Raw genomic sequence first — 12,287 nt, 5'->3', positions numbered from 1 at the left:
GCGCTCCGATGTGGGGGATCAATCCGTAGATTGTAACCTTTGACGTTGTCATCCGGAATGTGTGCCTGACCTGTATACAATGAAGGAATAAACAACTAGCTGCACCATATTACATATTCATAACCAACATATATACAAAAAATAAAGAAGATAAAAGGCAAAAAGAGAGGCCAATTTTGCAAACAATGTACATTCGAATATGGAATACATAAAGTAAAATATTTAACATAATACCATCGTTACGAGATTCTTCATCCTCATCAAACTCTTCAATATCATCCTCCTCATCATCGCCTTCGTCATCTTGGTCATCTACTAGATAGTCATCGGCTTCTCGTTTGAGTGTGTTAGTGTCTTCCTCAATAAGTCCCATGTTTAGACGGCTAGGATTTTGACTATTAAGGACACCCCGTCCACCCTCACTCCTACTAGAGTCGACAGATACGAACCCTCCAGAAGCAACGGATGTGGTGTGGCTTGGATACCTCGCATCCAATGAATACCTGCCTGGCATGAACTCAGGCTAATGGACATATTGTGACTGTGCTGCATCTGCAGCCATGAACCCAAGCAACTGGCTAAAAGAACCTCCTTCACCTATTTCAAACTGTGACATACCCCAATATTGTTGCTGCATTGGAAATGATGGGGTGAACTGTGTATGAGGTAGATACTGGGTTGAGGGCTGAGGTTGTTCTTGTTGAGGAAGATTTGGAAGTGATATATGTGGCTCTTGATCTTCATTGTCCTCATCCATATCCTGACTACCCTCATCAGTATCCTGATTACCCCCTTCCATATCATCATTACCCGCATCCATGTCCTGGTTACCTTCATCATTCTCCTCACCCACAAGAGTCGACAAGGCTAAAAATGCATCATGCTTTTGTCGAAAACTTGTTAAAATAAAACACACCTGTCCTTCCTGAAGTTCATCAAAGGCCTTCCTAAAGTGATCTAGCTTCAAATATCTATATCGTCGGTCACCACGCTCCTAGTTACGCCACCTAATATGATGTTCTCAATTAGCTCAACTGAAGCTTAAATATCAAGAAACGGGTACATTGTGACATAATATTACCTGTTTGCTAGTGGAAAACTGCGGGGTTCTCTAGGAACCGGCAATAGATATGGCAGTCGGATCCAAGCCCATCCGAGCAGAAGTGTTAATGGACCATCTATTTCCTTACAGTTATAACGGGATGCCCTCCATAACGCCCTGTAAAGGTGTGCTAGGCATGCTGAGCCCCAACTATACTGTCCAATATTGACAAAGTCACGTAACAAGGATAGAAACTTCCAATGAACACCTGCCCCTGACTTATCCCCAAACAGGATCGTTCCGATCAGCAACATAATGTGGCACCTAACATACCTCTGTATATTTATTTCATCAGTCAATTCTAAATTCTCTTTTAGATTCCTCAGCCACGTCAGTTTTATGCAGCTAGATCTACAGTCCTCCCTTCCCGGTGCAACGCCAAACTGAAGCAAACACTCTGCCTCCAAGGCTTCAAAGCTACTCATAGTTATACCTGTTACTGGAAGACCATCTGTGGGAAGACCAAGAATTAAAGCTACATCTTCAAGTGTCACAGCACATTCACCAATGGGAAGGTGAAACGTATGTGTGTCTGGGTGCCAACGTTTGATTAGAGCATTTACCAATGCTTTCTGACACTGGACTATCACAATCTGAGACACATGATAGAACCCGGTAATTCGCAAATGATCATCCACCCTATCGTTGTACCGATCTGGAGGAACTGGATGGTTACATGTCAACATTCTTGATTTCTACAAAAAAAACATAACAACTTACCAGTCAGATAATTAACAATTACTAACTTACCATCATCAATCAATTTACTGAATCCTTATATAACTAATTCTTCTAACTTCTAAAATTATTTAATTAATCCTTAAAATTATTCATAAATGCAAATGAAACTCATCATTACAAACACATATATTCCTAATCAATATTCTCAACAATATTACAACATCTAGAATAAAATCTAATGTTAATTACTCTTTTGTTAAACATTTTTTTCCTCTATGTTAAAAAATAGTAACAATCAGTATATGCCATCATTCATACTCTAATAACGGTAATAATTAACTTGCTAATAATAATTACTAGAATTAAAAATATTTAAATATTCTCAATAAAAAAAATATAACATGGATTAATTAAAATAACGCTACTAATCATTCAGCATTAAAACTTTATCGCACTAACAATAAAATTAACATTTAACCAAAATCAATAACAGTTATATTAAGATTTTAAAAACGCATTTAAATAAGTTTGGCTTACATATAATTATACTAAAAATAAAATAAAATAAAAAAATTACACTATCTACTACATATTACAGTCAAAAACACAAAACATAACAACAACATAATCATAAAAAATTTCCTAATCATGATATATTTAATTAATATTCTGTAAACAAATTTAAAAAAAAATCTAACTAATATTCAAAAATTCATCATAATCATTCTATTTTTATTCTTCAATTGCACCTCTAACAACAACATAATCATAAAAATTTTTTTAATAATAACATATATAATTAATAATCTGTAATATAACTTTAAACAAATCTAACAAAAACTCAAAAATTAGTCATAATCATTCTATTTATGTTCTTTAACTCCATGTCTAACAACAATATAATCATAAAAAATTTCCTAATCATCATAAACATATTTAATAATCTGTTAAAAATATTTTAAAATAATCTAACCAAAAAAATTCATAAATTAGTCATAATCATTCTATTTATATTCTTCAGCTGCATCTCTAATAACAATCATAATAATAAAATTTTAAATTTTAATAAATATAAATATAATGAAAATTATAAAATTTAAAAAATTTTAAAAAAATTACTTACATAATCAGGATTACTGAGATAATAAATAATATGAAGCTCAGATCGATCAACATCTTTAACTTTGTATTTTTTTGGCATTGTTGATGCTCCTCTACCATGCAAAACCCAGAGAAAGGAAGAAGAAGGTGACTGTGAGAGTGAAAGGTTAGTGAGTGAACTTTGTCTTCGGATGGTGAGAGAGGGTGACTTCTTTGTGTGTTTTCTAAGGGCACCTTTTGTGCATCAGTGGGGGTTGCGACACGTGTTCCTCCTTAGAGCAATTCGGACCGTGCGATTGGTGTAATTGAATCGGACGGTCCGTTATGTTAGCCAACTCGGAGGGTCCGAGTTCCACACCAAGCAGATACAAATACAAAGAACTCGGACCGTGGGTTTTGTAGCTTGAACTCGGAGGGTCCGAGTTCCTTCTTCCCTAACACCACACTTTGGTTAGACGCCTCCCACCCCCATATCATTCTCATACACCAGCATGGGTTCCATATGTAAATTAAAAAGCGACTTTATGACATGTTCCATCTTATAATTTGAACAAAGAAAACATCGGTTGAAAAGAGTGTTTCTTGATATTGACGTTTACACTAAAATTATTTTTAAAATTTTAATAATTATATTAATTACGTTTTTTAAATTAAAAAAAATGTGTCATAATATTATTTGACATGTGTCAACTCATGTTACATGTTACAATATTATTCGTCTATATATATGTCATTACTTAATTTCTGATTTTATATTAAATAACTTATTTTAGTATTTAAAATTAAATATATACGCCAAATTAATTTTACATATTTTTAAATATAAATAATTTCTATAAATATTTTTAAAATTTTAATTTTAATCATACAATTTTTTTATAATAATTTTAAAAACTTTTTATAAAGATATTAAGCTCGAAATCTATGAGCTTCTGACGCATGGCGGCAATTGGTTGTGGAAGTGCATTTCCACGCCCATCTCACTGTGTCCATGTTTCCCCTGAAAGCTTCATCTGTTGTCATTTTGCTTACGAATGAGGATTTAGATTAGCTTAGCTTATAAATTTTAACATTGTTGTGTTTGGATTACATCTCAAATCAATATCCTAAAACGAAAAGAATTATCGGCTTCTAAATTTTAAATTTATATTTTAAAAGATAAAATATAATTTTTTATTTTTTAATGATTTTTTTTATATTTATTTTTTGTCATACTTATAAAATAAATAATAAAAAATCACACTTTACTCTTTAAAGTAAAATTCAAATTTTAGAAAATCTAAATTCATCGAGATAACATAAATCAATTACGATTATTAGCAACTACTTTAATTTTCGAACTCAAATTTAGCTTCAATCTAGATTCTCTAAAAAAATTGATACAACCTTTATCAAAATTTTGACCGACTTAAGGTTTTTTTTATTTAATACTTTCATTCCTATTCCTCACATTGTTTATTTGTTTATACCCTAGACAAACGAAAAGCGATTAATTCCTTCTCTGGTTCTCTTTAAACCATAATTATTAAAATATGTATATAAAATATCTATATTTCTTTTCCAATAATTAACGCAAGTCTCAGTCTAAAACCTAGTACTTAATGTAAGTTATGTATGTTGTAGTATGTTTTTGGTTTAATTTTTATCATACAAATTTATATTCTACTTCATTGAACGATATTAATGTTGATTCTGTTTCAAGCATATATTATCTAGAAGCTAAGTATCATTTGGATTTACTTCTTTATTTTATTTAGAAATGGTTAAAAATTTATAATAATCTTTTTAGATTGATATGAGTCTCGATCAAATAGGAGAATAAGTGTCTTTAATTTTTAGTCAATTTTTTCTGAGATTGCCGTCAAGAATTAATTACAAATTATATATTTTGTCACATGTATACTAAATACACCTTAATTTAATTAAAAAATTAATTATAGTGGATAATATATAGATAAATAATGTTATGACACATAGTATATTTGTTCACAATAAATATATCATGTATTACTGATCGATTCATCGTTATATTATTATACGTGATGAAACTATAAAATAACATGTGTCTATATTATCAATAATTAAGATGTTATATTTTTGTCAATCTAAAAAATATAATTAATACAATTAAAATTTTATAAATAATTTTAATGCAGGACCCAATTTGAGATACTATTTTGGTACTTATTAACTCGAAAAAAGTAGCTATCGATTTAATATGACCCCCAAAAGCTGAAATGATAGAACTAGCAAAGAGCAGAGCAATGTCATTGATCTGTTTCCTACTTTGGAATAGGTTCTTTATAGTCTATGGAGAGTTGGAGACAAAACAACACGTTAACTTTCAATTCAACTAAGGTGAATGCGGTTTGTTCTCCTTTTTTTTCCTTTTGAAAATGTGACCGTGCCGGAGTATCCAACATTTTATTTCAAGCTTCAATAGTATATTTGAACAAACATTTAACCTTTTTGGCATGTGATATTCTTTTGCCCTTGAGAGAAAAAAACAAAATAAAAAACAAAATAGAAAATTAATTTATCAAGTATTATCTGCTACATTTTAAGTGAATATACTATTAATAAACTAATATTCCATAGCACAAATATAAATTCATGAATGCTCTTAGCAGTTTTAATTGGTCAAATTCAGTGCAAAATCGACTGAGTTACATAAATCTGCAATTGAAAAAGTTTAAGCCAGTTATTTTGAAGTTAAATTTTAGCCAACCTTATAACTATTAAATTATGATTATTGTTGTAATATTTTGTCATATATCTACATGAATTTAGGTTTGATGTACCGTTAATATAAAATATTTGTATATGTGTATTTAATTATGTAACGTGATATCATATCAATAAAAATAATTACATTCATATTGACTACATGAATAATCATTTAAAAGAACGAATATGATTACACGATTATATAAAATACTTTACACTATTAATACATCAAAATTAAATTCATATTAAAATGAGATTAAATATCATTTATATATATTTAACTAAAATTTAAAACAAATTACTCAACTAATAAAAAATTAATTTAGTAACTAAGATAGAATTATAGAAGCACAACTAGCACAAGTCAAAGTACCGTCTAACCTAAAAAATCTAGTCATTACTCATTTGCACGGTAAAAATTAAAAAGTGTAACGTGGAAGAAATCCGAAAATTTAGAACATGTCGGGGACACAAGTGTCTTTTCACACACCTCATAAAAAGTTTCCCTATCGGTCCCTCCTTCCAATGCAGTCCCATTCCTTAAATAGTGTTCAGCCGCCGCGTCACTCTTCTCTTTTTCTCTTCTCTCTCTCTCCACACGTTCCGGCATCTCTCGCCGGAGAACCACCGTCGAACTAGCCGGAACTTAAATGCTATTCGTCGAAGCTCGTTTTCTCATTTTCTACTGCGGATAGCAATATCTATTCATTATTTATTATTATTATTTATTACTACGTGCATGTCAAAACGACGACGTTTGGTGAACGATCGGAGGGAAGTGGAGAAACGGCGTCGTATGATGTAGTTTGATTAATTGATCGGTTGAGTGGTGGTGGTGGTGGCGGCGGGGGAGGTTATGGAGAGAAAAGTGGTGGTGGTTGTGGCGGTAAGCGTGGCGGCGGTGGCGTGTGGGATGGCGGCGGCGGCTGTGGGATGGAGGGTGAGGAAGAGGAGGGAGTGGAAGAAGGCGGTTAGGGTGGTGAGGGAGGTGGAGGAAGAGTGTGAGACGAGTGTGGAGAGGCTGAGGCAGGTGGTGGACGCCATGGCCGTTGAGATGCACGCTGGTTTGGCATCAGAAGGTGGCTCCAAGCTCAAAATGCTTCTCACACATGTTCATAATCTTCCTAATGGGTAAAAATCATTTCTTTTCTTCATTTATTTATTTATTTTTTCATTTTTTGGTTGATGGAACTTTGTTTTTGTTACTTGTAGCTATTTGATTGGAGAATAATGTACCACTCTTCCTTCATTTGTGAACCCTTTGCTTGTTTTATTTTTATTTTTGTTAAATGTATATTAATAATATTACTGACACGAATTTACTTCTTGTTGCTCTTAATTAATACCGCCCTCAATTTTTTATTAGTCTTTTATGTATTTTTTTTATGTTTGTTTATGAGCTGTATTATATTTATAACTAGTTCATTTATTTTGTTCTTTGAGTTTCTTCTCATAGGTGTAGATGAAGTTCTTGCATTATTATTACGTCTTAGAACTGGTCAAGTAGGATTTTTTTTTCTTTCTCTGGTGTACATATGATAGCATTTACTTTTTCAACAGAAGCATTTATGGTTTTGTACTATAGTTACACTGTTCTGAGAATTTTGACATGTGATGCACGGTTCTGAAAATTTTGAAAGGGTTTACAGCATCCATTATTATGTTTTAATTGATGATACCTTTATAGTTATTTTGATCATTGCTGGGGAAATATGGGTAAAAGAATTCATCATGTGAAGTTTGGAGATGGTGCTATAAGCATAGACAATGCACTTAGCAACTGTCATTTTCACTGTCAACATTTTATTTGCATCTTGTCCCTATGATGTTGCATGAGAGTTAAATACATAAGTAATATATAGTTATAATTTTTTGGATCAGGTCTGAAAGAGGAACATATTATGCACTAGATCTTGAAGGTACATATTTTAGGGTCTTGAGAGTTCATTTGAATGGTCAACAATCTGCTATCTTGGAACATGAAGTAGAACTACAAACTATTCCCCAACATCTATTGACCAGCACAAGCAAGGTGACATAGTTTATCCTCCATAATTTTGGTGTTCTATGCTTTCTTTTATTATTATTATTATTATTATTATTATTATTATTATTATTATTATTATTATATAGTAGTATTTAATTAACTGATTTTACTTCTTGAAGGATTTCTTTGATTTCATTGCTTCTTCATTGAAAGAATTTGTTGAGAAAGAAGGAGATGATTCAGAGCTTTCAGTGGCCAGAAGAAAAGAACTTGGCTTTACGTTTTCCTTTCCCATCAAACAAATATCTGTTTGCTCAGGCATTTTAATAACATGGACAAAAGGGTTTTCCATTGTAGATATGGTTAGTAAGTTGACATTTGAAGCCTTTTGTGATGGTTGTTGTTTCATTGTAATAGAACTTGATGACTATCTTCCACTAGTTATTTGTGCATGCTTAATGGTTTGATTATGTTTTATGTATTCCCTCCTTAAGTTAGAAAATTGATGTGAAAAGCTATTCAAATTGGATTGGCTTTTTGTTTCTTTTATTTTTATAGTAGTGAAATAAAGATGAGTTCCATATATTTGAATGACATGCAATGCATTAAGTACCAAAAAATGTTTTGTTGCCAGGTAGGAAAAGATGTTCCTGCATGTTTGCAAGAAGCCTTGGTACAAAAAGGCCTAGATTTGCGGGTAGCTGCATTGGTAAGGAAGTAGTTTCTTTGTCTAAGATTTGGATCCATTTTGCATTTTGTGTTGTTAGCACTAGAATTTAATTATTTTTATTTCTTTTTCGTATTATAATAGATAAAGGATTGCACTTAACATGTTTAAATTTTGTGAAACGTGAACTGTTGCAATAATGTTTATCTTTACCCTTCCCTCTTCTGGAATCTTTGATGCCAAGCCCAGGCAATTATATTGCATATCAACATTGCTGGCTATTGTGATTATGCATGTCATTCTATAGTTGCTTGCATTTTTCTTGGGAATGGACATAATGATTTTCAACATGCTATGTGCTTTGTTGAAATTTAGAGTGAATGTTTGATTCATTTTTTCTGATTTTATGTAAAACTAGCCTTTTTTTATTAGGTTTGATTATTCACTTGATATGTGATTGTGTTCATTTTAATCAGGTTAACGACACTGTTGGAACTTTAGCCCTTGGACATTATCATGATGCTGATACTGTGGCAGCTATAGTGATCGGGACTAGTACCAATGCCTGTTATTTGGAACGAACCGATGCTATTATTAAATGTCAAGGTCTTCTCACAACATCAAGATCCATGGTAATATATAGATCATCATTCTTTTGTTATTTTCTTATTTGTTTTGAAACTTATTTCATTAACCTTTATGTTTATTAGGTTGTGAATATGGAATGGGGGAACTTTTGGTCATCTCATTTACCGAGAACATCGTATGACATTGATTTAAATGCTGAGAGTCCTAACCCAAATGATCAGGTTCATATTCTGTTTCTCCTGAATCAATCATGTTGCCTAATTGATTTGTCACGACTCAAATTTTTAAGGTCTAATTGGTTGCAGGGCTTTGAGAAGATGATATCAGGAATGTATCTTGGCGACATTGTGAGGAGAATCATTCTCAAGATGTCATTAGAGTCAGATATTCTTGGACATATTTCTTCAAAGTTTTCAATGCCTTTCATACTGAGGTTTGTCCTTTATATCATTCATACATTGATTATCTTAATGTATCATTTTGTTCATATTGATAGTTATTTTATAACAGCCAGAATGTGAATTTATATAATTTCATTCAACTATGTCTTTGATGCAACTTTAGTACTCCTATGATCGCCGCTATGCACGAGGATGATTCTCCAAATTTGAGAGAAGTAGAAAGAATCCTGAAAGACATCCTTGAGGTAAAACAAGTTAGATACCATATATTCGCCCTTAAACAATTTGAATGTCTGTTACCCTTTACTAATCATTTTTGTGTTGTCTTAGGTTCCTGATGTTCCTTTAAAGGTAAGAAAACTCATGATGAAAGTATGTGGGATTGTGACTCGCCGAGCCGCTCGGTTGGCAGCAGCCGGTATAGTCGGTATCTTGAAGAAGATTGGTAGGGATGGGAGTGGTGGCATCACAGGTGGAAGGAGAAGTGATATGAAAATGAGAAGAACAGTTGTGGCAATTGAAGGAGGCTTGTATTCTAACTATACATTGTTTCGAGAGTACTTGCATGAAGCTTTGCATGAAATATTGGGTGAAGATATTGCTAAGCATGTAATTCTTAAGGTTACTGAAGATGGATCAGGTATTGGTACAGCATTGCTTGCTGCTTCACATTCATCCAATAATGTGGATAGAATATAGCTGCTATAATTATATATTCTTTATTTATACATATAGCCCCTGTAAATTAGATTATTCTTCTTTTTTGTTAATTATTATTCTTATTTAATCTCTGTATAAAGGAAGATTCTGCCTATTCTTTGTTAAGGGATAATATTATTCTTGTCATTTATTTATTTCACTGAGAAGTGTTTAGGGTGAACATTCTTAGTCATTTGAGATTATTTGGATGGTAGAGAAGATTGAAGGGTATTTTTATCAAGCATTTTCAAAGTTTTATATTTCCACCTAAAGTTTTATAAAGGTGCCCCTTCAAGTATTTATAATTATAAGTCACATTCACTTCAGTTATAGTTCTTTATTGGCTTATATATCGGTCAATTAACACTTTGGTTGGGCAAAGTTGATATATAAAAGAGACATGCAATGATATATTAAAAAGAATTCAAAGAAGATATCCATGGAGCACCCAAAAATAAATATGGATTCATCCTTCCTCTTCTACAAAGCAGACATACAAAAGGACCTTCTCTAAACTAAGCTTCATTAGACTCCACCAATGTTGCTGCTAAAGCTAAGCACTTGTTGTTTTGTACAACTTCTGTACCATCTTCCTGTATTCTGTAGAACATATGCAAAAATCATTTTAATAACCCTTACAACTCAATTGTAGTTAATCACTCATGTCATATAGATGAATTGGAACAATGCTTGTTACCTTCTTGATTGCTCCAAAGCTGTGCTGCTTGTGGATTTAGTGGTGAACTAATGTTTGGCTCTAAATTATGAAAAAAAGGACTTCAACAAGAGAATCATAAACAAAAAAGCACTTTTCAAAATATGAATCCAGTGTCATTTTAACTTTGCCAATAATTACCTCCAAGCAGACTTTGTATGGATAGAAGAATTGTTCTAACATCGTAAGCAGATGACCATTTATCCTATGAAAAAAAACAGACAAAAAGATGATATAAAATTTGTGTCCAACTACATTAATTTAACAATTAGTAATTAACCACAAAAGATTTTTTTATTTTGGTTTTCCTGACATGGTATCCTTTATCAAGCCACATCAATAACTAATTCGTTGTGGATTTGAGCATCATTTAAAGGTTTATTGCTAGTCATCGAGTTGCTGCATATACAATATGAGATTTGAACTCGTGACATATATTTAAGTGGACCATTGAGCTGATTAGTCGACCAACCCAAGTTATTTACGATAGAAGACAGTTTTTTGAAACAAAAACACTTAAAAGTAGTATGAAGGGAAGGACCTATGTTATAAGAGAGATAGGGCTGTGAGAAATTTTGTCAGTACTTATGAGTAAAACTTATTTCATCCCCTTGGTCTTAAAATTCTTCTGCATTAGTGTATGAAAATTAAATTCATATAATATTAGGGAGAAACATAAAATTAGTGCATGAAATCAACATTTGGATGATACCTGAAGTATGTCCAAGCAAATGTTGCCATGAAGATCAAGATTGGGATGGAAGCAGGTAGTTTCAAACTTGACTTTAGGAGGCTTGAAAGGATAATCATTGGGAAAAGAGAGTGACAACTTATACTCAGTTCCTTCAAAAACTGTGTCCTTGCTTCCTTTAATTGTCCCTTTCCATAACATTATGTTGTCCTCTTCCGGAAATGCAGATATACCACAATCTCCACTCATCTGTCCCACAAAATTAAGACATTAATTAATTATAGAATTCCTCAAATAAAGAGAATAATGGAACTTTGTGTTTGGTGGTTACCATCAAAGCCATCAATTCAGACTGCAACCTGTTTGTTTGTTTGTTCATGATGAGTTCAATATACAAGGAATTAGGAGTTACATAATAGAGAAGAGATTAGAAAGAAAAGTGGTTGATGGATTTGATGTGAGGAAGTGTACCTTCTAAGAACAGAGTGAGAATCAACGGTCTTTGTAGGAGTGATGTTGGGCTGTGCAGTTTCAGTGTGAGTGTGGACATTGATGATGGTGTTGGTAGCCATAGTAATGGAATTATAGAACTAGATTAATTAGTAAATGATAATGTTATTGTTGTTGTTGATTGTTAATTATTGCTATGAAAGAGGAAGAAGTAAGAGGAGAATATGAGTGAGTGAATTGAAGTGAAAATGAAGAGTGAGTTGGGTTTAAAAAGAAAGAGAGTGGGTGGTAGCCGTTGTGGGTTTCAGGAACATCAAGTGACCAACATAACAGAACATAACAGAGGCTAATTTGGGATAGCCAAAGAATAAGAACGTTATGCAACACACAAAAATAAAAGGCGCCGTTTGCGGAGCGTGTCGGATTGGATAACCCTCTCTCTGCCTTTTAAAGCAAAAGAGAAAAGAAAAAGCCCTGC

At 32.5% G+C, this 12,287-nt stretch overlaps 2 protein-coding genes across 2 annotated transcripts; one reads left to right on the top strand and one right to left on the bottom strand.

Annotated features, from left to right (window-relative positions):
* The first annotated feature begins 6,146 nt into the window (after positions 1-6,146).
* On the top strand, positions 6,147-10,113 carry LOC112789248 (hexokinase-3). Its single transcript, XM_025831061.3, has 9 exons — positions 6,147-6,742; positions 7,493-7,643; positions 7,778-7,960; positions 8,233-8,307; positions 8,742-8,897; positions 8,976-9,074; positions 9,159-9,286; positions 9,418-9,499; positions 9,585-10,113. The coding sequence occupies exons 1-9, from the start codon at positions 6,468-6,470 to the stop codon at positions 9,951-9,953; spliced, it is 1,518 nt and encodes a 505-aa protein (XP_025686846.1). The 5' UTR covers positions 6,147-6,467; the 3' UTR covers positions 9,954-10,113.
* A 228-nt stretch (positions 10,114-10,341) lies between these two features.
* On the bottom strand, positions 10,342-12,263 carry LOC112789249 (ubiquitin-conjugating enzyme E2 20). The gene is made up of 6 exons (XM_025831064.3): positions 11,831-12,263; positions 11,691-11,718; positions 11,381-11,608; positions 10,810-10,873; positions 10,651-10,710; positions 10,342-10,553 (listed from the first exon to the last, which is right to left on the bottom strand). Exons 1-6 carry the CDS (start codon positions 11,929-11,931, stop codon positions 10,507-10,509), a joined length of 528 nt encoding a protein of 175 aa, XP_025686849.1. The 5' UTR covers positions 11,932-12,263; the 3' UTR covers positions 10,342-10,506.
* Between the last annotated feature and the right edge of the window lie 24 nt (positions 12,264-12,287).

Source organism: Arachis hypogaea, chromosome 3 (genome assembly GCF_003086295.3).
Source record: "Arachis hypogaea cultivar Tifrunner chromosome 3, arahy.Tifrunner.gnm2.J5K5, whole genome shotgun sequence".
In the NCBI taxonomy this organism is placed as follows: Eukaryota; Viridiplantae; Streptophyta; class Magnoliopsida; order Fabales; family Fabaceae; genus Arachis; species Arachis hypogaea.
This window is presented reverse-complemented; position numbering and strand designations above follow the sequence as displayed.